The sequence below is a fragment of the Artemia sp. Qi Xiang Cuo genome, chromosome 4 (assembly GCF_049724085.1).
Source record: "Artemia sp. Qi Xiang Cuo chromosome 4, ASM4972408v1, whole genome shotgun sequence".
In the NCBI taxonomy this organism is placed as follows: Eukaryota; Metazoa; Arthropoda; class Branchiopoda; order Anostraca; family Artemiidae; genus Artemia; species Artemia sp. Qi Xiang Cuo.
In genome coordinates this window covers 59,704,646-59,728,900 of record NC_142797.1, presented here as the reverse complement: position 1 = coordinate 59,728,900, position 24,255 = coordinate 59,704,646, and the positions used below count along the sequence as shown (strand labels likewise).

The 24,255-nt window shown below is 35.3% G+C and overlaps 2 protein-coding genes across 6 annotated transcripts in view; one reads left to right on the top strand and one right to left on the bottom strand.

Moving 5' to 3' along the window:
• LOC148953286 (uncharacterized) overlaps positions 1-18,905 on the bottom strand; it is a 148,876-nt gene extending 129,971 nt beyond the window's left edge. Inside the window, exon 1 of one of the 5 annotated variants that reach the window (XM_089088458.1) lies at positions 18,793-18,905. The gene's annotated coding sequence lies outside the window, so the exon portion shown is untranslated. Of the gene's footprint in view, positions 1-13,394; positions 13,596-18,792 lie in introns of those variants that run through there. The other 4 variants (XM_089088457.1, XM_089088453.1, XM_089088456.1 and 1 more) reach the window with 4 other exon arrangements.
• Positions 18,906-19,402: 497 nt separating this feature from the next.
• The window catches only part of LOC148953284 (uncharacterized), a 239,439-nt gene continuing 234,586 nt past the window's right edge, over positions 19,403-24,255 (top strand). The window contains exon 1 of the mRNA XM_089087917.1: positions 19,403-19,460. Coding sequence (XP_088944043.1) covers positions 19,427-19,460 — 34 coding nt within the window. The 5' untranslated portion in view covers positions 19,403-19,426. The remainder of the gene's footprint in view (positions 19,461-24,255) is intronic.

Sequence of the window (24,255 nt, the reverse complement as noted above, 5' to 3'; positions counted from 1 at the left end):
TCTTCATAATCAACATAAGGTTTGTTAAATTTCAAGAATCAGATGTCTGGCTTTTGTTTGGAATTATATTAGAAATCACCGTCAGCTATACTCCTTCATAGGAGAAACATGGAAAGCATTGTAGTATTTCGAACGGAAATTAGCGAGTGTAAGGCTACTTTTCTTTTTCCAAACTTCTTTGACATTTTCGGATGATGGAAAACATTCATGTTTTTCAGTGGCATTTTAACTGTTCTCGTTAGTTGGCTGATATATGCATTTTCCATGGGGTTTTCTCTCAATTTCGATATTATCAGTATCTAAATTCGTATCTTCCCCTTATGTTTAAATAATATCATCTGGTTGAAAATATGGATCTTCACTAAAAGCTTTTCTTATTGTGGTAGTTCGTATGGCATTTTGGTAAATTGTTTCACAGAATCAATGGAATCAATTGACACTAAAATTACCTCATATCTCTGCATTATTTTGAAAAAAACTTCTAGGGAAGAATTAGTTAATTTATTTTTCTCATCTGGAAGAAGAAGGGCGGCTGTTAATGAGCACGGAACGTCAATCAGCTATTCCAACCTGTGCAATATTTTCAAATTACAATATTTGTTTGATAGTTTCGGTTCATTTGACTGAAAATTTTCTGTGTGGTCTGTCCACTTTTTTGAAGCAAAACACCAGGAAAAGAGGTTATTATCCTGTCACTCCATGGTTCTTGAAAATTATTCAGGATGTGAATATTCACCTTTTGGCTCCTCTTTCACTATATTTTCTAACGAAGGGGTTGTATTTATTATCTCTTTTAATTCAGAGACGGCAATCCTCACTCTCTCTGTTATGTATGTCTCTGTGAACAGAGTTTCTGAATATTTCCATCGTCTAATTAAGGACTACAGCAAATGCTGCTGCATCACCCTCACACTACTGAATACCACAAACTCTGAAATCAAAGATTCTGAATGTACTGCAGCACAGAACGTTTGTATAGATTTTATCATATGAGCTCTACAGATAATCAGTTTTTTTTTCCTCTTCCTGTGTTGCCAGAAGTTACCATATCGATAAACCAATCTAAATATTGGTCCAGGCTATGATCGTTAAAATCTCAAAGAACTGCATATATTACTACCCAAAAAATCAATTACTATGAATGGAATCCTTATTTGTGTTTTTTGGCGAATAGCATAGTTACCGTCTTGCAAAATAGTCGAAATCGAGCCTGTATCGTGTCGTTCCGAGACTGCTTCAAAATATGAACACGGAGACATTCCTTTCTTACCACCGGAAGAAACTAACGCATTTAGGTATTCCCTTTTGTTAGGATTACCAATTTTCCATATAATACCCCCAGCAGCATCAAAATGAAGGGTCAATTTTGTTTTATCTCTGAAGCAGCTAAACTAATCTGGAATTCTGTAAACAAGACAAGGCAAAAAGGAAGCCAAAATAGTCTTTGCATGTAGTCAATGCTATCGGGCTTTTTCGTCTTCGAGAAAAATAATTGCAGTTGTGCTGTTGCTACACTATTAGTTTTTGTTCTTGCTTCTTGCTCCAAGAAAAGATGAAAATGTGACTGCATTGATTTAGTGTTCTCGGAAAGAGCCTTTTGCAAAACACTCAAGGAATCCGGGAGGAGAAATGTTTTGTTCTCTTTAGACGAATGATATACGCCTTGGAAGTCTCTTTGATATGTCTGAAATGTGCTCTTATTATTCTTTATTTCTTGAACTTTAACATCACTTTTTTCACCTGAAGGTTTACCTTGTTATGATCTGGACGTTATGAATGATTTGTTTTGGGATGGGAGTAGTTTCAATCCCTTGACTCGTCTTTTGGCCTTTCTTTAAGTCAAAATACATTTTAAAATAAGGTAATTTATTCTTCATTACTGATGCTTTCCAAAATTATCCAAGTATATTAAATTTTCGAATTATATTCATTAGTTCATGTCAGTAATGTTGGTTATTTAGAGATTTACTTTCTTTTTTGTAAATACTTTGTAGGTAAAATAAAAACTGCTTGAAATGAAAATTATTTTGAATGTAGAGCAAACAGCTTTTTGGTCGTTAGAAAGCACAAGGGGGCTAGCCCAACTTGTTTTGTAGTAGTATATGTTCGTTGTTAAGTTTGACTTGATTGATTAGTGTAATTCCTGTTCGTTTTATTTATTTATTGATAGCAATTTAATTGTTGGTAACATCTTACGGTTGAATTATGATTTAGCTTTATTTCTGTTTGGGTTTCATTTAATGAAGCACTTTACATTCCATTCACAATCTTCTTCTTTTTATTTTATGATTTATAAAAAACAACAAATTATGATAAATCTCTTTGAATTTTCTGAATTTGATATTTTATCGTTTTTTAGTGAATTCTGATCCTTAAGAGAGAAATTTGTATTATTTTTTTTTCTTGTCTGATGAGCTAGTTTAAGGTGTTTTTGTCACAGTTGTGAATTATCTGCCACTCTGAAAGATGCAACCAGGCATGGACCCTATGTGTCAACTGTCAAGCTTGTGTATTTACTTTTGTGTTTGAATAAAAATCTTATGTTCCCTTCTTTAATTTGTTTTTATACCTTAAATCGATACTTGGAAACAGATGCAAGTCGTGATTCCAACTTTCTAACCTATAAACTTGATATATAATGCTCTTTATTTGAGTATCACTTTTGTCATTCTGTCATTCTAACAAAGATTTTGTTAGCTTCAAATTTCGCACATTCAAGAGGCTAATTTATGACAGGCGGGATATATCTCGTAACCACCAATTTCCAGCTTTTATTGTTCCTAAAGCAAAGAGATGAGATATCAAGTTTGAGTCACATTTAACTTTGGACACTTCCAAATCAGGCGATACTGAATATTAGATAAAATAAAATGTAATTCTAAATAGAAAATTAAACTATTAAGGATTGGATGTGAAATAAAACCGGACTCAACGATTTGAATAATCAAATACAGGAGGCGAATTTGGTTCACAAGTTTCACTAGCACAAAAAATTATCTATTTTGCTTCACTACACTATAACACTTGTCAATAAGCTTGTATATTTATAATTCCATTGAACATCTTTCTTTTGAATAAATTTTTTCAATTTTTAATTTCCTTCCACCTTATCTCCTCTTAGTCATGCAAATAATAATAATAAAAATAATGAATCATTTACAAAAAACTAAATCAACACTCAACTTTAATTTAAATAAGGGTAGCAGCCGAAGAATAGTCTTCACATTATTAAAGTCCTACTTCTATACCATGTTAAAAAATGCTCTCCCGCATAGGACATCCTCCAGCTGCAGGAAGTCCCCGCTTACGGTGGCCACTTTAAAATATGAAATAACAAACTTTATTTAGTTATAATTATAATACAAAGCCATAAATATAAAATCATCTATCCCCCCCCCCAATAATAAAAACGCACAGTTTTGTAAACTTCGGTGTAGTTCTTTTTTTTTTTCATTTTATTTTGGCTTATTTCCCGTTTTACGTAACTTCTCAAATATATTCAATACAATTCGGTATATGGTCTTTGTTTAATGACGTGAGAATACACATACAGAGAAAATAAAGTAGCAGAAGAACAAACAACTAAGACGAAGGCGAAAGATGGAATGCCTTTTAAAAGTACACACTTGGCCCCAACTCTCTAGAATCGGAAGTCCCAGCTATTGGCTGTTCGACCGGCCTGCGAATAATCCCTTTCTTACGAATACCTTTAGTCCCTAAAGCCCCCCCCCCGGTACCAAGCTCGGGTTGAAATATATATAACAAACTCTGCTAACAAGAGACCAGGAAAAGGCGTCTCAAATTTATCCCAAATACTTTACAATATAGGCTAACTTCAGCTTAATTTTACATTGCATAAAATAAACATACTTTTATATATGAATCAAATAAGCTGAAATGACAACACTACCACATTTTAGATTTTCATTCTTTTCTTTCCTTTTCCTCCCTTCCGGATTAATCGGAAGGGAGGAATATTTTTTTAATCTTGCGTCTTGAATATCCTTTAAATCTTACGCTAACTGAAAGGCAATTAGCCTTGAGTTGCATGCCCTAAGTTAAATATCTAGCAGGTATATTCAGCTTAGGTAGATTCTTTACTTAGAATCTTTACGAATTTTCATTTATCTCGGTGTGAAGGAATGATTGAGAGGACAGCGGATGTGAGAGACTAAATAGGTTTTGTGTGGCCCTTTAAGGTGTGATTTAGAAAATAATGCTATAAATAAATTTAGAACGAGAGCTTTCTAATGATGTGCTATTTGACAACTTGACACTAAAAAAAACTTGTTTGGGCTAAATCTAAGCTGGGCTTAATACAATAATGGCATTTTTTAGTTTTTAAATAGCCACGTGACACCTCATTTGAAAACTTCTGATATATTTCCTTCCCGGGACATGCTTTGAAAAATGAGCCTAGAAAATGACTGAAAATAAAACACTGGATACCGATATGACCGATACGATATATGTGATACCAATATGCCCGATACCGATATTGCGATACCGATACGCCCGATACCACATACAGCCCTTTCTCAGCGACTATGGAGGGTCATATCATCATCAAAACCATATTTATTGGACCTTTGAACTATGTTGAACAAATTGTTATAGGACGACTTTGGGATGAGGGGCTAGTTGCCCTCCAATGTTTTCGGTCACTTAAAAAAGGCACTAGCATATTCAATCTACGTTTTAATGAGCCATTGAAGATCTCTCTGATGATTGTTATGCAGCACCCTTTGATAGCTCTTCACAAAAGAAATTTTAAATATCCAAGTCTTATCCAATAGTTTTTTAACCAAATTTGGGCTTGTCATGTTTTTCTTTGGAAGGTACTTAAATTCAAAGGTAGAAGGGATTATAGAGCTAAGACATTCCTAGGCAAGGAAAGCTTCTCCATTTAAGACATATATTACTAAAAAGAATCTTTTTACAAGTTTTCATTTTTCTTATTTTAACATTGAGGGTTTGAGAGGAAAGGTGAAAGTGGAGTCAAAATAGGATTTGTGTGGCCCTTTTTGGTTTGATGTAGAAAACAACGCTTGAAACATGTTCAGGAGAAAGATAGCTTTCAAATGATGTGCTGTTTGATAAGCTTTGACAGAAAAGGAAAAACCTCATGTGGTCTACCTCTAGAGTACCTCCATAACAGTAAAAATTAAACATACTTGAATAAAGTCATGCAAAACCTCATTTGAAAGCTCCTGACAAAAGTATTTTAAATATCCAAGTATTACCCAATAGTTTTTTTAACCAAATTTGAATTTGCCATGTTTTTCTTTGGGTGTTACTTATATTCCGGGGACGTGGGTTGATGGAGCTAGGTAATTCCTGGGCAATGAAAACTTCTCTATTTAAGATATCAAACAGTTCGTGGTAACAAACTGTAAGTAAGGAGCGACCCGGCTCAATGGTAACCGAAACTCTAAAAAACGGAATTTTGATACCAATAGATACATCAAAAGAATCAGATTTTAATTTTGATTTCAAATTTCAATTTTAATTCTGGTTTCATAAAAATTAATCTTATCCATCAAAAGTTACGCGCCTGAGAAAGTTTGGCTGATTTTTGAAAAAAAGGAGGAAGACCCCTAAAAGTAATGGAGCATTAATGAAATTAACACCATCATATTCAGCGTATCAGAGAACCCTATTGCAGAGGTTTCAAGCTCCTATACAAAAATGTGGAATTTTCCATTTTTTGCCAGAAGAAAGATCACGGATGCTTGTTTAGTTGTTTTTTTTCCCCAGGGGTAATCGTATTGACCCAGTGGTCCTAGAATATCGTAGGAGGGTTCAATGGAACGGAAAGTAAAAGTTCTAGTGCCCTTTTTAAGTGACCAAAAAAATGGAGGGCAACTAGGCCGCCTCCCTCGCTCATTGTTTTCTCAAAGTGACCCAATTAAAATTTCGAGATAGCCATTTTATTCAACATAGTCGACAATCTAATAAATATGTCTTTTAGGATGACTTAATCCCCACAGTTCCCAGGGAAAGGGGTGCAAGTTATGAACTTTGCCCATTAATTACATATAGTATTGGTTATTGGGAAGTATACAGACATTTTTAGGAAGGATTTTTTTCTGTTGGGGGGGGGGCTGGAGGAGGGGATTAAGAGGGAAAATATTTCCGTGGAGGCTGTTTCGTTGGGGTACGGGACATTTCTATGAAGGGGGCGCCGGTTTTCCAAGCAATATTTAAAAAACGATCAGACGAAAGTTTTTTCAACTGAAAATAAGAGGCAACATTAGAACTTCAAACAAACAGAAATTATTATGTATATATGGAGGTTCTCCCCCAAGTCAATACCTCGCTCTTTACGCTACAGTTTTTTTTAGTGCTTTCAAAAGAGCTATATATTCTAATTAAACGGCCTTATTTATTCATGATTTTTTTAATTAAATTTTTTTTAACTTTGAACTTAAAGAGCGTGTTAATTACTAGGAGGATAACCTCCTAATATAAGTAATAACATATACGAAATAAAAAAAAAACAATAAAAAAAACAAGCGATATGGATCAAAAGTAATCTGAACTTTTAAAAAAGGAATTTTGGCTTAAATAAATGTATCAAAAGAATGGGCTTATAATGCTGATTCTAAATATATAAATTTTATTAAGTTTAGTATTACTCATCAAACGCTACGAGCCTGAGAAAATTTACCTGATTTTTAAAGAGGGGGGAAACATCCCCTACAAGTGAAAGAATTTTAATGAAAATCACACCATCATATTCAGCGTATCAGAAAACCCTATTACATTGGTTTCAAGCTCATATCTGCAAAAACCTGCAACTTTGTATTTTTTGCCAGAAGAAAAATATACGAATATAGAAGTTCGTTACGTACGCTAATTTGTAAATTACGTCAGAACCAAATTTAAAGACAGCCATTTAGCAAAATAAGAGTAAAATTTTTATGCAAATTTTGTTTAATTATTCAAAGACGGTGAGCCAAAAAAAAAAGCTGCATTAACTAAAAAACGATCAGAAATCAAACAAAAAAAACAAGTTTTTTAAACTGAAAGTAAGGAGCGACATTAAAACTTAAAACGAACAGAAATTACTCCGAGTATGATAGGGGCTGTCCCCGCCGCAACGCCGCGCTCTTTACGCTAAAGTTTGTCTCTTGTCTCAAAAATAAATTTTTTAAAGAACTAGAAAACTTTAGCGCAACGAGCGAGAAAGGTCGGCGGGCACAGCCCCTTTCACATACGGAATAATTTCTGCTTGTTATAAGTTTAAATGCTGCTCCTTACTTTCAGTTTAAAAAACTTGTTTTTTATTAATATCTTACTATAACAAATATCTTTATGAATTTTCATTTTTCTTGTTTTGACATGGAGGGTTTGAGAGGAAAGGGGAGATGGATGTCAAAAGAAGATTTGTGTGGCCCTTTTAGGTTTAATGTAGAAAAAAAACGCTAGAAACATATTTAAAATAAGGATAGCTTTCAAATGATGTGGCTCTTTTAGGTTTAATGTAGAAAAAAACGCTAGAAACATATCTAAAAGGATAGCTTTCAAATGATGTGCTGTTTCATAAGCTGTGACAAAAAATGAAAGACCTCATTCGGCCTACCTCTAGACTACCTCTGTAATAGTAAAGATAAAATATAATTGAATATAGTCATGCGACACCTCATTTGAAAACTCCTGATATAAAGATTTTAAATATCCAAGTCTTATCCAATAGTTTTTGATCCAAATTTAAATTTGCCATGTTTTTCTTTGGGAGGTACTTATATTTAGGGGTAGGATGGTTTATGGAGCTAGGACATTCCTAGGCAAGGAAAACTTCTCCATTTAAAATGTATGTTACTATAACAAATCTTTTTACAAACTTTCAGTTTTCTTGTTTTGACATGGAGGGTTTGAGAGGAAAAGGGAGACGTGAGGCAAAAGTGGATTTGTGTGGCCCTTTTAGGATTAATGTCAGAAAACAACGCTAGGAACATGTTCAGAAGAAGGATAGCTTTCAAATGATGTGCTGTTTGATAAGCTTTGACAAAAAATGAAACACCCTCATTTGGCCTACCTCTAGACTACCTCCATAACAGAAAAATAAAATGTAATTGAATATAGTCATGCAACATCTCATTTGAAAGCTCGTGGCCTAAAGATTTTAAATATCCAAGTCTTATCCAGTAGTTTTTGAACCAAATTTTAATTTGCCATGTTTTTCTTTGGGAGGTACTGAAATTCAGGGGGTAGAGGGTTTATGGAGGTAGGGCATTCCTTGGCAATGAAAACTTCTCTATTTAAGATATATCTTACTATAACGAATCTCTTTACGAATTTTCATTTTTCTTGTTTTGACATGGAGGGTTTGAGAGGAAAAGGGAGATGGGAGGCAAAAGAGGTTTTGTGCGGCCATTTTATATTTGTTTCGTAAAACGACACTAGAAACATGTCCAGAAAAAGGTAACTTTCAAATGATGTGCTATTTGACAAGCTTTGACAAAAAGCAAAAACCCTCATTTGGTCTACCTTTAGACAACCTCCATAACAATTAAAAATAACATATAATTGAATATAATCATGTGATACCTCATTTGACAGCCCCTGACATAAAGATTTTAAATATCGAAGTCATATGCAACAGTTTTCAAACCAAATTTAAATTTGCCATGTTTTTCTTTGGGAGGTACTTATATTCAGGGGTCCGGTGGCTTTTGGAGCTAGGACATTCCTAGGCGAGGAAGACTTATCAATTTAAGATGCAATTTAATACAAAAAATCTTTTTACAAACTTTCTGTTTGCTTTTTTCGACTTGGTGGTTTTGAGAGTAAAAAGGAGTTGGTAGGCAATAGAGTCTTTGTGCTGCCCTTTTAGATTTTTTTCTTAAAACCACACTAAACAGATGTTCAGAAAAAGGGTAACTTTCAAATGATGTGCTGTTTGACAATCTTGGACAAAAAGCAAAAACCCTCATTTGGTCTACCTTTAGACAACCTCAATAACAATAAAAAATAACATATAATTGAATATAGTCATGTGATACCTCATTTGAAAGCTCCTGACATAAGGATTTGAAATATCGAAGTCATATGCAACAGTTTTCAAACAACATATAAATTTGCCATGTTTTTCTTGGGGAGATACTTATATTCAGGAGTACGATAGTTCTTGGAGCTAGGACGTTCCTAGGCGAGTAAAACTTCTCCATTTAAAACGCATGTTACTACAAAAAATATTTTTACAAACTTTCATTTTTCTTGTTTCGACATGGTGGGGTAGAGAGTAAACAGGAGTGGGTATGCAAAAGAGTATTTTTGCTGCCATTTTATAGTTGTTTCGTAAAACCACACTAAACACATGTCCAGAAAAAGGGTAGCTTTCAAATGATGTACTATTTGACAAGCTTGGACAAAAAGCAAAAAACCCTCAGTTGGTCTACATTTAGACAACCTCAATAACAATAAAAAATAAAATATAATTGAATATAGTCATGTAATACCTCATTTGACAGCTCCTGACATGAAGATTTGAAATATCGAAGTCATATGCAACAGTTTTTAAACCAAATTTAAATTTGCCATGTTTTTCTTGGGGAGGTACTTATAGTAAGGGGTAGGGTAGTTTTTGGAGCTAGAACATTCCTAGGCGAGTAACACTTCTCCATTTAAAATGCATGTTAATACAAAAAATATTTTTACAAACTTTCATTTTGATTTTTTCGACTGGGTGGTTGTGAGTGTAAAAAGGCGATGGTATGCAAAAGAGGTTTTGTGCGGCCCTTTTATATTTGTGTCGTAAAACCACACTAAAAACATGTCCAGAAAAAGGTAGATTTCAAATGATGTGCTATTCGACAAGCTTTGACAAAAAGCAAAAACCCTCATTTGGTGTACATTTAGACAACCTCCATAACAATAAAAAATAAAATATAATTGAATAGATTCATGTAATACCTCATTTGACAGCTCCTGACATAAAGATTTGAAATATCGAAGTCATATGCAACAGTTTTTAAACTACATTTAAATTTGCCATGTTTTTCTTTGGGAGATACTTATATTCAGGAGTCGGGTGGCTTTTGGAGCTAGGACGATCCTAGGCGAGTAAAACTTATCCATTTAAGATGCATGTTAATACAAAAAATCTTTTTACAAACTTTCTGTTTTATTTTTTCGAATTGGTGGGTTTGAGTGGAAAAAGGAGTGGGTAGGCAATTGAGTAGTGGTGTGGCCCTTTTATTTTTGTTTCGTAAAACCACACTAGACACATGTTCAGAAAAAGGTAGCTTTCAAATGATGTGCTGTTTGACAATCTTTGACAAAAAGCAAAAACCCTCATTTGGTGTACATTTAGACAACCTAAATAACAATAAAAAATAACATATAATTGAATATAATCATGCAATACCTCATTTGACAGCCCCTGACATAAAGATTTTAAATATCTAAGTATTATGCAACAGTTTTAAAACTAAATTTAAATGTGACAATTTTTTATTTGGGAGGTAATTATATTCAGGGTTACGGTGGCTTATGGAGTTAGTACATTCCTAGGCGATGAAAACTTATCCATTTAAGATGCATTTTAATATAAAAAATATTTTTAAAAACTTTCTGTTTGCTTTTTTCGACTTGGTGGGTTAGTTAGTAAAAAGGAGTTGGTAGGCAATTGTGTAATGGTGCGGCCATTTTATATTTGTTTCGTAAAACCACACTAAAAACATGTCCAGAAGAAGGTAAATTTCAAATGATGTGCTATTTGACAAGCTTTGACAAAAAGCAAAAACCCTCATTTGGTTTACATTTAGACAACCTCAATAACAATGAAAAATAAAATATAATTGAATAGAGTCATGTGATACCTCATTTGACAGCTCCTGACATAAAGATTTGAAATACCGAAGCCTTATTCAACAGTTTTCAAACTAAATATAAATGAGACATGTTTTTCTTTGGGAGTTTCGTATATTGAGGGGTACGTTGGCTTTTGGAGCTAGGACATTCCTAGGCGAGGAAAACTTCTCCATTTAAGACGTATTTTACTACAAAAAATATTTTTAAAAACTTTCTGTTTGATTTCTTCGACTTGGTGGTTTTGAGTGTAAATAGGTGTGGGGTTTAAAACGTGTTGTTGTGTGGCCATTTTATATTTTTTTCGTAAAACCACACTAAACAGATGTCCAGAAGAAGGGTAGATTTCAAATGATGTGCTGTTTGATAATCTTTGACAAAAAGCAAAAAACCCTCATTTGGTTTACATTTAGACAACCTCAATAACAATAAAAAATAAAATATAATTGAATAGAATCATGTAATACCTCATTTGACAGCTCCTGAAATGAAGATATTAAATAGCGAAGTCTTATGCAACAGTTTTTAAACTAAATATAAATTATACATGTTTTTCTTTGGGAGATACTTATATTCAGGAGTACGATGGCTTATGGAGCTAGGACATTCCTAGGCGAGTAAGACTTATCCATTTAAAACGTATGTTACTACAACAAATCTTTTTAAAAAATTTCTTTTTTATTTTTTCGAATTGTTGGGTTAGAGTGTAAAAAGGTGTGGGTAGGCAAAAGAGTAATTTTGCGGCCATTTTTTATTTTTTTCGTAAAACCACACTAAACACATGTTCAGAAAAAGGTATCTTTTAAATGATGTGCTGTTCGATAATCTTTGACAAAAAGCAAAAACCCTCATTTGGTCTACCTTTAGACTACCTCCATAACAATAAAAAATAACATATAATTGAATATAATCATGTGACACCTCATTTGAAAGCTCCTGACATAAGGATTTGAAATATCTAAGTCATATGCAACAGTTTTTAAACCAAATTTAAATTTGCCATGTTTTTCTTTGGGAGGTACTTATATTCAGGGGTCGGGTGGTTTATGGAGCTAGGACATTCCTAGGCAAGGAACACTTCTCCATTTAAGATGTATTTTACTATAAAAAATATTTTTACAAACTTGCAGTTTTATTTTTTCGACTGGGTGGTTTTGAGAGTAAACAGGAGAGGGGAGGAAAAAGTGTATTGTTGTGGCCATTTTTTATTTTTTTCGTAAAAACACACTAGAAACATGTCCAGAAAAAGGTAGCTTTCAAATGATGTGCTGTTCGACAAGCTTTGACAAAAAGCAAAAACCCTCATTTGGTGTACCTTTAGACAACCTCAATAACAATGAAAAATAAAATATACTTGAATATAGTCATGTAATCCATCATTTGACAGCACCTGACATAAGGATTTTAAATATCTAAGCCTTATGCAACAGTTTTTAAACCAAATATAAATGTGACATGTTTTTCTTTGGGAGGTAGTTATATTCAGGGGTACGATGGTTTATGGAGCTAGAACATTCATAGGAGAGGAAGACTTCTCCATTTAAAATGCATGTTACTACAACAAATCTTTTTACGAACTTTCAGTTTTCTTGTTTTGACATGGAGGGTTTGAGAGGAAAGGGGAGATGGGAGGCAAAAGAGTGTATGTGTGGCCCTTTTAGGTTTAATGTAGAAAACAACGCTAGGAACATGTTCAGAAGAAGGATAGCTTTCAAATGATGTGCTGTTTCATAAGCTTTGACAAAAAATGAAAGACCTCATTTGGCCTACCTCTAGACTACCTCTGTAACAGTAAAGATAAAATATAATTGAATATAGTAATGCGACACCTCATTTGAAAGCTCCTGACATAAAGATTTTAAATATTCAAGTTTTATTCAATAGTTTTTGAACCAAATTTAAATTTGTCATGTTTTTCTTTGGGAGGTACTTATATTCAGGGGTAGGGGGGTTTATGAAGCTAGGAAATTCCTAGGCAATGAAAACTTCTCCATTTAAGATATATCTTACTATAACAAATTTCTTTACGAATTTTCATTTTACTTGATTTGACAAGGAGGGTTTGGGAGGAAAGGGGAGATGGGAGGCAAAAGAGGATTTATGGGGCCGTTTTATGTTTTATGTAGAAAAAAACGCTTGAAAAAAGTTTAGAATAAAGATATCTTTCAAATTATTTGCTGATTTATAGCTTTTGATTAAAAAATTAAGCAACAAAATTTGTTTGCCTCCACCTCAATAGGCCTAACAGTTAAAATAATATTTTTTTTAATATAGTCATGTAACACCTCATTTGAAAGCACCTAACAAAGGAATTCCAAATAACAATGAAAAATTCTGTCAAAAAAAATATTTCAGTCATTAATTTTAAGTTCACGCTTATATTTGTACTTTTAAGTAAAATATCAAAAACAGCAAAAAAATTCAAAAATTTTGTATCAGTTGAGAGCTGTAAGTTTCAGCAGTTTTTTTTAAGGATAATTTTTATTTTCAGAGCTATAGGGTAAGCAATTTTAGGTCAGGGAGATAAACCCGGAGATGGGAGCCAGGAGATAACTTCATCCTGGTAACTTGATTCCTACCCTGGCTTACAACCAAATCAACTTCCAGCAATTCCAAGCTGAATCGACAAAGCCAAAAGCACATCAACTAAGTGGAATTAAAAATAGAAGTTTACCAGTAAAAAATTGATTAATTTTCTATTTGAATAAAATATTTAGGTTTGGAAGAAACGGCTTAAAAAGCTGAAAGCCTTTTTTCATACGTTTTCACATTGCGGAAATCCATGCGGAAATCCGTCCGTTTCTGTTCGAACTATGGCTAAAATAACGCTGCGTTTAAAGACTGGTTCTCACTGCCCAGATTTTTTTTCTGGGCAGATTTTTTTTCTGTCCAGAAAAAAAATCTGGGAATTCCGCATGTTCACACCGGAATTCAGTTCTCACTGTCCAGATAATTTTTCTGGACATATTTTTTTTTTTCTGGCCAGCGGAAAAATCGGTGTAAGATTCAAAAAATGGATCATGTGGCTACAACTATTTTGCTCTTGTGCTTCCTTCGAAGGAGAAAGACGAGACAAGGCCTACAAGCCTCAGAGACTATGAGAAAAAGAAAATTTTGGGTCAGAGACTTTTTAAAAATGAGAAGTGAAAATGGTGCTTCAAACCTACTAATCAATAACCTGCGTTTGAAAGATGCAGATTGGTTTCATGACTATTTCAGAATGTCACCTAAGCAATTTGATAACCTGCTTGGTCTGGTTACACCATATATTGCAAGACAAAATACAAACTTCAGAGCAGCTATATGACCTAATGAAAGGCTTGAAGTGACATTAAGACATCTTGCAGCTGGTGGTACACAGAGAAACCAAAGCTTCACATATTACCTGGGAAGGTCGATTGCCAACCAAATTATTTGGAACACTATGGATGCAATCTGCCAAGTACTGTCCCCATTATTTCTACGATTTCCCAGTGAGCAATCTGAGTGGAAGGAAATTTCCCATGAGTTTGCAGTAAAATGGAACTTCCCACACTGTGTTGGAGCTATTGATGGGAAGCACATTAGAATCCAGGCTCCACCGAATTCGGGGTCACAATATTTCAACTACAAGCAGTTCCACAGCATAGTGTTGATGGCTATGTGCGATGCTAACTATCGATTTGTCTATGTTGACATAGGCAGTTATGGCCGGCAAAGTGATGGTTCTGTGTTTGGCAATTCAACTCTTGGTAAGAAAGTGATTGCCGGTACTTTAGATCTTCCAGGCAGTGATACGACTGATACAGGAAATGCCACCTACTTACCATATGTGATTGTTGGAGACGCAGCTTTCCCCTTGAAAACAAACTTACTTAGACCCTATCCTGGTGATCACCTTCCAGTACCAGAGGAAATTTTCAATTACAGGCTTTCTCGTGCACGAAGGATAATAGAAAATGCATTTGGAATTCTTGGTGCCAAGTGGAGGATATTCAGAGAAGCAATTAATGCAAAGCCTGAGAATATTGACAAGGTCATACGCACTTGTGTTTGCCTACATAATTACTTGCGTACCGAAGATCTTACAACTCCACGGAGACACTCGAGGTATGTTAGTGCTAACTTCGTTGACACAGAAACTGACGGTGTTATAACATTGGGGCAGTGGAGACAAGAGCAAGTAAATGGGCTGTTACCAATTGTCTCAACAGCAGCACGAAACCCAGCTGAAGCTGCCAAACATGCCCGTGACAAATTTCGAGACTACTTCATGACGCCAGAAGGAAGTGTTCCTTGGCAGCTGAGTAGAGTGAGTCAAGGCCGCATTCCTGAGTAGGTCAGTGTTGTGTTGTAGCAGCAGGCTGTATGCAAACTTATCACACTCAAAGTTGTGTGATTAACTATCAGAAATGAATGTGTAAATGTGTGCGTCTATTTCTGGCTGTAGTTTAGTTACTTTTTTATAGTAAAGATTAAAGTCTATAGTAAAAACGGCTTATTTCGCTTTTTCTGGTGGATTTTCCTGCTTTCAATATATTGCTGGTAAATTTATCAGATAAATATGCTGCATGGGTTCAGGGGAGGATAATTGATAGTAATGACTGGCAACTGTTAAATAGCGACTATTTTTTCTAATAGTGAGATAAAATACTGTTTAATACTGAGATAAAAACTAACTTTCAGTAAAGCACAAGTATAGTACAAAGTACAAAGCACAAGCTATACATAAATGTTTGGGTCAATGTGCGACACAGTTATAACACTTCTGAACCGTAATCTTTCCGTTGAGAAACCAAAGTTAACGCGAAGCGCTGAATACCATTAAATTTATTGCCTAGCTTGCAATCCAGATGCATAGTTTCCAGCAAAAACTTATCTCAACTAATTCAACGACTGTTTAGGCCTTAAATTTGTTTGTTCATTTTTAGAATCCATAAACATATTTCGTTACTCTCCCCAAAACCGCTTTTCTTTCTAAGCCGCTACGTTAGGCACAATCTGTTTTGGAAAGAATATGGCGTGAAAAAGTGGACATACTTGACACTGAAATTTTCTCGCCTTAAAAAAAAAGATAAAAAAAAAGAAAGTGCACAATTTCCATGTCTTTAGCCACTGTCGTAAAGTAAAAATGAAGATTTTCGAAACAACCGGCTGTAAAAAAAACTTTCGATTTCGCCCTTAATCTATATCCAACTTTTGAATACGTCAAGGCATCAATATTTGCACTACGGAAGTCTTGACAGAGGAAAAAAAGAAAAAAACGGATACGGTAGTTATGCAGCATCCGAGCTCGTCCACTATAACAAGCATTCGAAAGTAGAAAAAAGAGCTAAGCATGAGTGAGTGCAGTAGAAAATGTTGGGGTATTGAGATTTTGCATACTGATAAAACTCAGAGCAAAGAACTGCACTGAAATGAATTTATATGGATACTATTCTTCTACATAGGCACTAGTTTTTTCAATATACTTTCCTACCGCTTTTGAATGCTCTGCTGCATAGCCATAAGCCGCTCTAACTCACTTGCCTTTGAAGCATGTCTTTGTATATCTGAACCATAGCAGGATTGCCAAACATAGGTCTAATCAACCATAGAGTCTAGTTGTAAACTAAGAAATTACACAAACACATTACTCATTTCCTGGTCATCACTTTCATATTTTTTAAGCACTTCAGAAATTTCATGACGTGCCGCTGCTTGTGCTTTTTTTGGCAAACCGTTCAACACGCTACAGATGTACTGGCTAAAATGTAAGTTGGGTGTTTTTTTCTCTTGTAAAGACGAAAGAGCTTTGACAATTTCTTGGTCAATGTCTGTATGTGCCTGGCTACCTCCAGGAGTATTCTGAGTCTTGTTACCTCCACTACTACCACATGGCTCTTGGGATGTTTTGCGCTTTCGTTCAGGCTGGATGGGAGCTAAAGGTGACATACATGATGATGAGGTTTCAGACTGCTGATTCTCCGCGGAGTTTATCCTAGCTCTTTTTGACGGCTGAAAAAGAGATTCTGCTGTCTGCTCAAACTCTTCTGAGCTCAATTCTATATGCTGAGTAAATTCGTCTTCATCATCAATTGAAGTATCTATCCTGGTCAAAGTTTCACTAACAGAAGCAATCTGCAGAGGCTCAGTCATGTTGTCCACAGTTTTTCTTAGCTGACCCGACTCTGTCATGAAGCTGAAAAGGTGGAAATACTTCCATGTTTTTCTGTTTACTTTTGCACCATCTCCACTTTTACCTTTTTCACTGCGTCTACACTTCATATAAGTATCTCTTAGAATGTCAAACTTTTTCTTCAAAATGTATGCAAGATTCTGAACAGGCAGTCCATAATCTGAAAACAAAATCCCGGATTCTGCCATGGCTGCAAAAGAGTTTTTCTTCTTCCTACAATCTTTGAAGTCTTCTCTAGAAGAATCCCATAGCCATGGATAGTTGATACAGGTGTTGACAAGGAGTTCAATGTCACTGTCAGACCATTTTATTTTGTCCTCCATGACGATAATGGTATCCTAGGGGTTTGCAAGGTACCAGCTGGCTTCAGCTCTGGTTCTTATGCCTAAAAAGAAAAAAGGGTACAGATTACACTATTATATTATTACATTATAACATATTTACAGTATATATTGTAATATCAGTTGACTTATGCTGAGTTCCGACCTACTCACCATGGTAAGCAAACATGAAAAAAAAGTTAGCAAATCCGTTCCAACCTTCTTCTCCTTACCATAGAGTTACCATGACTATTGTTCCAACCTGACATTTTTCCCTTGATTTTAGTTACCATAGTAACTTTTTGTTTACCATGCTGCTCTGCAGGGTAAGGAGCTTACTATGGTAGATTACCATGGTAACTGGGTTGGAACTCACTCGCCAGTTGCCTCTGAAACAAATTTTTATGTAAAAAAAGTAATTGGTTTTAAGAGGTTCCTAGAAACTGGTGTTCTTTTAAAATATCTGAAATTAGCTAATGACCTTACTAATTAGCAAATTAGCTACCATTGAAAAAAAAACAACTTATTGGTGTTAAGAGGTTCCTAGAAACTCGTGTTCTAAAGGTAGCACCAGGGGTGCTGCATCCCTCCCCCCTACACACCCCCAATGCAACACCCCTGGCGCATTCTGATTTCTGCCTAACTACTATCTTCATCGATTAATGTGATGGAGCATTAGATTTATGATTATGATGTCATCTCAAACCTGTGACAATTTTATAATTTAAGAGAGTCCTGTAACTTTTGAATTTGCTGAAACATTTATGGCCTTTTCTCCCCATCATATTTCTGTACTAGACTGATTGAGCTCTACTTCTACAAAGTCAGGTTACCTAAATAAAGGTGCAGTTTAGTTCCCACTATAGTGTGGGGTACAGAGGCCCTACCAATAGAACTGGGATATACAGTAAGAAGTGAGCTGCTTATACCCTGCTTCTACTGGACAGTAGGCTATCTGTGCAACTTTACAGCCCAATTGACTAAATAAAATACAGTAAGAAAAAAGTTGTTTTTATCATGGGGAACTAATCTACACCTTCTCATGTATCTCCAATGAATTTTTCTCTAATATTCTTGTGAAGTCAGCTTCTTCAGTTTTTTACCTTGATCTTGGTTGGTGGTTGTCGTTTTCTGAGTGATCTTTAAATATCTGCTTGTTCTTCAGCTACATCAACCATGCTTTGAACTACTTTTAAGGCTAAAATCTGACCAGATTTTTTTTCTGGCCAGAAAATATCAAACTCGATCTGATCGAAAAATCTGGTCAGAAAACAGTAAAATCTGGGAAAAAAATCTGGCCAGAATTCTGGAGACGAAAATCTGACCAGATTTCTGGTCAGTGAGAACAGCAATCTGGGCAGTGAGAACTTAGCTTAAGGCAAAGATTTCAAATTATTGCATCAGCGTGACCACAGACAAGAAGTATTATCATACAGATGTCCATCCGTCCCATCTCGCAATTACATACCTCTTGTCTGTGAGCGTGACCTATGTTCTTACCCTCTTCTGAAAGCTGTTGAGCTATAGAGAGCCAAATGACACCGTTTTTCTTAGTTTTCTTATAGCCTCGGTGCGCAAGATCATAGAAGCTGGGGATGCATTGAATCAAAGTTATAAGACCATTTAGTTTTGATAATCCATATTTATGATTTTATTCATTTAAAAATCTTGCCAAGATTCTGTCCTGATTTGACCAAAACGTTGCGGAAAGCTAAAGATTTTTTTAGCCCGAAAACGGACGGAATTTCCTCACGGATTGCTAAATCCGCATGAATTTCCGCAATGTGTAAACGAACCATAGTTTTTCCGAAGGATTTTGAAGAAAGATGGGGCAAAACCAGGAATATAGTGGATAAATGTAGGGGAAGATAGTTTATTTATCTTCGGTGGTACTAGCTATAAAGAAGCTCAAGTCAAGTTCTACTGACAGGGATGATTGCATAAGTGCCAAACACCTAAAGTTTGATTCTTCTTTTATTTAACAGCAGGCGGGCTTTTCAGTAATACTATTTAGCCCTTTTCCTTTTGCTTCACTCTGTGGGCTACAGAGCTACTGGCTTGATCGCCTTTTATTTATTAAATATTTTCAGATATCTTTCAGTAGATCTTTCGACTCTAGGAGTTCAAATATAAGATGATAGATGTCGATTTCTATGCTCTGTGTGCAGGTATAGTTGGCTAGGCCCTTGGCTGATAGTGAGATTTTGTGGTGTTTGAAGCATTTTAACAGTTTACAAAGCAAGGTATGTTGTGCCAACGTCAGCATATTACATTCAAATGGGCAATAGTCAATTGTTTCATTATTCATATTACAATGCCTGCAAAGAGGGGACAGGGGAATTGAACCACTTGAATTAGGAAACTTATTCGAGAATGCAAGAAAATTTAGTCCATTTGTTCCAGAACGAATTCTATGATAAATTTTAGAAAAATACTTATTGGGAAAAGGGGAAAGGCTAGGATTATTATTACTAATATTAGTATCTGATAGTCTCCATTGGTAAATATCTCTAATGGAGATTGGTCTCCCACTTGGCTGGTCAATATTTATTAAATTTTTTGCTATTTCATCAACCTGATGATTACCAATTATACCAGAGTGGCTAGGAATATACTGAAAATAAGTTCTTATGCCACTTGAAGCAAGATTTTCCATAATACTGGGACAATGGTAAATGTCAGTGTCCAGCTTATACTGTGGAGATGAGGCCAGCAACTCAAGGCATGATAAAGAATCGGAATACTCTATAATTTTATTTGAATTATCAATCAAAAGTTGGTTTTCCATAAGGTGTTTTAATGCCATGATTATGGCATTTAACTCAGCAGACATTATAGATACATTATTATAATCTCTCGCCCATTGCAATTTCTAGGTGATGAAGGAAAGCACCGCTTGCTGCCTACTCATTCTTTTTTGACACATCAAAGAATATTTGGAAGGGATTTTCAGAGGTAGTTGTATTAACTTCAGCAAATTTTTTCTGGACAAAAGCAATAGGGGTTAAATCTTTATTCCACTTTGAGAAATCAGTATTTATTATGGGAATTGACCAATTCCATGGAGGGGATTGGGGTAAAGTATGTGCAATAGACTTTGCCGGTACGGGGAACTTCTATCTGAATAACCCATCTGCAGTGCCTCTATACATGGTTGGATTTCTTAACCAATTATGTAGGGTGTGTGAAAATTGGATTCAATTTTTTTAAGTTGTTTTGTTAAGAGAAAGCTACTTCTCTCCCTTATTGTTGATAATCCACTCTCCATAAGCAGAAACTTGGTGCTTTTGGGATTCCTAAGACCAAATATGAGACATATTATATCATTTTGTATTGTTTCAATGTTTTGCATCTGGGTCTTTGCACATGCACTATAGACGATGAGCCCATAGTCAATATGGGGTCTTACATGTGATTTATAAAACTGGAGTAAGGTTTTCTCCTTACATCCCCAGGGTGTGGAAAGAAGTCTTTTTAGTATATTTGTTTCCTATAGCATTTTTTTATTGTGTTTGAAATGTGGATGTAGAAATTAAGTTTTTGGTCGAGCATGAGACCTTGGTAATTAATATGATTATCTTCTGGAATAGATGTTCCATTTAGAGTTAGTTTTGCATTAACATGATTTCGCTTTCGGTGAAATTTGATTATTTTTGACTTGGTAGGTGCAATGGGTAAATCTGAATGTTGAGAGAATTTTTCAAATTGGAAAAGTGTCTTTTGCAGCTTTGATTGTGATATCTCAAAGGTGTTGCCAGATGACCATAGCACCAGATCGTCAGCATATTGTAGATTCGTGTGGGGAGGTTCATGTCCCAGAGATATAGGGCAAAGAGGAGGCAGCTGAGGACTGCACCCTGAGGAAGGCCTTTGGTTATTGTCTTTTGGGGTGAAGAGGCTGAACCTACACAAACAATGAAACTTCGCAATTCTATGAAAGATACCAGCCTAGGGGGTAGTCAAAGGTTTGCAAGTTTGTTTAAAAGGATTTGGTGGTTCACATAGTCATATGCCCCTTCAAAATTTAGGAAAGCTGCAACTAGGACATTATTTTTTGAGAATGATTCATTTATTGCATTTGTTAGCAATATGAAAGCATTTTGTTGAGAAGTGGTGTTTCCTGAAACCAGTTTGAGTTTGAGGGATCATATTATTTTTTTCAAGAAACCAGAGGAGTCGGTAATATATCATTTTCTCCATTATTTTCCCCATCACAGGATTAATCATTATGGACCCATAAGACTCAGGGCTATTTTTGGGTTTATTTTTCTTTAGAATTGGTAGGAAGGACGATCATATCCAGTTATTGGGGAACATAGATGAAGCCAAAGCCTGATTATAACAATTTAGAAGTTCCTGTTTGTATGAAGGGGTGAGATTCATTATCCATGTAGGGTGTATATTGTCATAGCTGCCGCTAGTCTTGGTCCTAATATGTTGTATTGCATTATTCATTGCCTGGATTGAAAATGGGCTGGTTATATACTCAGATCCTGGTCGTGGTTGGTAACTTGGGTTCATAGGGATTGGGGATATTTTGCTGCAATTATTTGATGTTAGCTTATTAACAAAAAGAGTGGCAAATAGCTTAGCTTTTTCATTATCATTGTCATAATGGGTATTATTATGTATAAGCTCATACAGGAGTGGAATGGGTGAAGTCTTTTACCCACAGATGTGGCTTATAACTTTATGTATAATTGGCTCATGTGTTTCTCTGGAGAGATTGTTTGCAAAATTATTCCAGTAGTTATATTTAGCATTTATTATAGTCATTTTTAGATTTCAATCTGCTTGTAATTTTTTTAAATATGCAGGGGATGATGGTTTTTCTTATGAATGTTCTCCTAACTGCCTTTTTTGTTCTCCATTTATTTTGACACTCATTTGTCCACCATGCTTTGGGAATGTGTTTAGGGAAGGTTTTCCTGGGTGTTGTCCTTGGGATAGCATGATTAGCTATATCTATTAGTAAAGATGCCAAAACTTCAGCATGGGTGTCAACTGTTGTGTTTGAAATGCATGAATTTTGGGTGAAACTTGTAACTTCATCATTTAGCTTATTTTGGAACATAGGCCAATTTGCTTTAGTGTTGACATATCTGGAGGTATGTGATAAAGTTTCAGCAGGCTCATTTAGGGAGCAAACAATAGCAAAGTGGTCAGTACATAGACTATCAATTTTATTTATATAAATTTTATTCAAAATATTTAATGACACAATTTGTAGTTCAATTGTAGAGAATCTGCCACTTTTGGGGTTGAAATATGTTTTCAGGTTTGGAGGGGTAGCAACAGCTAATTCAATATTATTTGAAGTCATACGCTCAATGAACTTACCAGCTTTATTTGCTGGTTTATTTCATATGACTGTGTATCAATGTTCAGCTTTGTTAATAGTAAAGCAAGATCTTTTTTTGCTTGAATGAGCATATCATCAGGGATGTAGATTTTTGCCAATTCTGCAATGATTTTTGTTTTCTGTAGTTGATGTATATTCATGGCCTCGACTGCATTACAGTTTAGAATGAATAAGCATATATTTGGGGATTGCATGTTTAGTTTTGCATCCTGTTTGTCAATTAAGGGATTAATTCCCGGTAATGTTTATGGTTTGTTTCTTCTTGGGAGGGGGGGGGGACCAGGCTGACCTGATCTCAATGGACAAGGAGGCGTGGTGTCTTAGTGATTCCTTCTGATAGGGATGTGAGCTAGGGGGCTTAGCGGATGGTTTTTTATAAAGGGTATTTGCCGCATGGGCCGTGTTTGACTTGGGGGTTTTGGTTGGTTTCATTATGGGCTTTATTTGGTATTCTTGGGCAGCATTTGCTTCCATTGCGGCAAAGGGGTATGAAATTGCCTTCTCTGTTGCTATTTGGAGTGTTAGTGCTCTTTTCTTATATGCAGGGCATAGTGATTTATTGGTAGATTCATGTGAGCCTTTGCAATTGATACATGTAGGCTGAGTATTGTTGCAGGTTCTCAACTCTTTAGGATGGAATGCTTTACAATTACTACACGCTAGGAAAATTTCATTGCATTTTTTTAGTTTTTTTCCCAGTTTGAAACATTTCTGGCACTCGATGGCCTTTGATTTGTATCCCCTGTGTAGTTCGATTTGCCAAAATAGGGATAACTTTTCTGGGATGATAATTTTTTCCTTCAGTGTCAATGAGAAAGATATATTTGTTTTTAGGCCATTGGAGTTAGATTTGCCAAGTTGGGTAACATCTTCAACTGGTATTGTGTTGCCAGCCCTATCTGAGAGCCCTTCTTTTAACTCCTGAATGGGTATTTCTGGGGGAACATTATAAACTACTGTTTTTGCTGGGGATTGTTTTGGGTTCCATTTGGATGCATTAATTGGGGTATTCAGAAGGGATTTTAGATTAATTATTGTGTCTGCTGATTTCTGATCTTGGACAGCTATTAGCAAAGATCCATCACGGTGAATATTAAGAGAAAACATTGATTTTAGAAATTTGATAATTTTAACTCTTATTGCAGTAATTTTTTTTATTTCTAAAGAGTCATAACTAGATATTTTAAGATAAATTCTTAAGTTTATGTAGGGAGGATCTTTGGAAGAGAGGCGGGAAACGCTGTTGATAAAGGAGATTTTTTCCCTTTTTTTAGAGTTTCTAGAAAGGACCTCTTGAAAGCCATTATCATCATTTATAGTGACATTAGCCCCTACACTGATCATTGTCCTATTCTCAGAATTGGAGCTATCATGTGAACTTAGTGATAATGAGCTTGACCAGCCAAGAAGGGTATCAATTTCACTGGTATTTTGGGTGGGATCTGGGGGGACTTTTTTTTTGGAGGACTTCTAAGCATTGCCTATTGGAATAAGCTTTAAACTAAAACAAGAAAGGATATTACAATGGTAACAGACCGTCTGCACTCTACTGTGGGGAAAACTTCACCATCCACAAAAGAAACACCACAGTATGGCCCTGA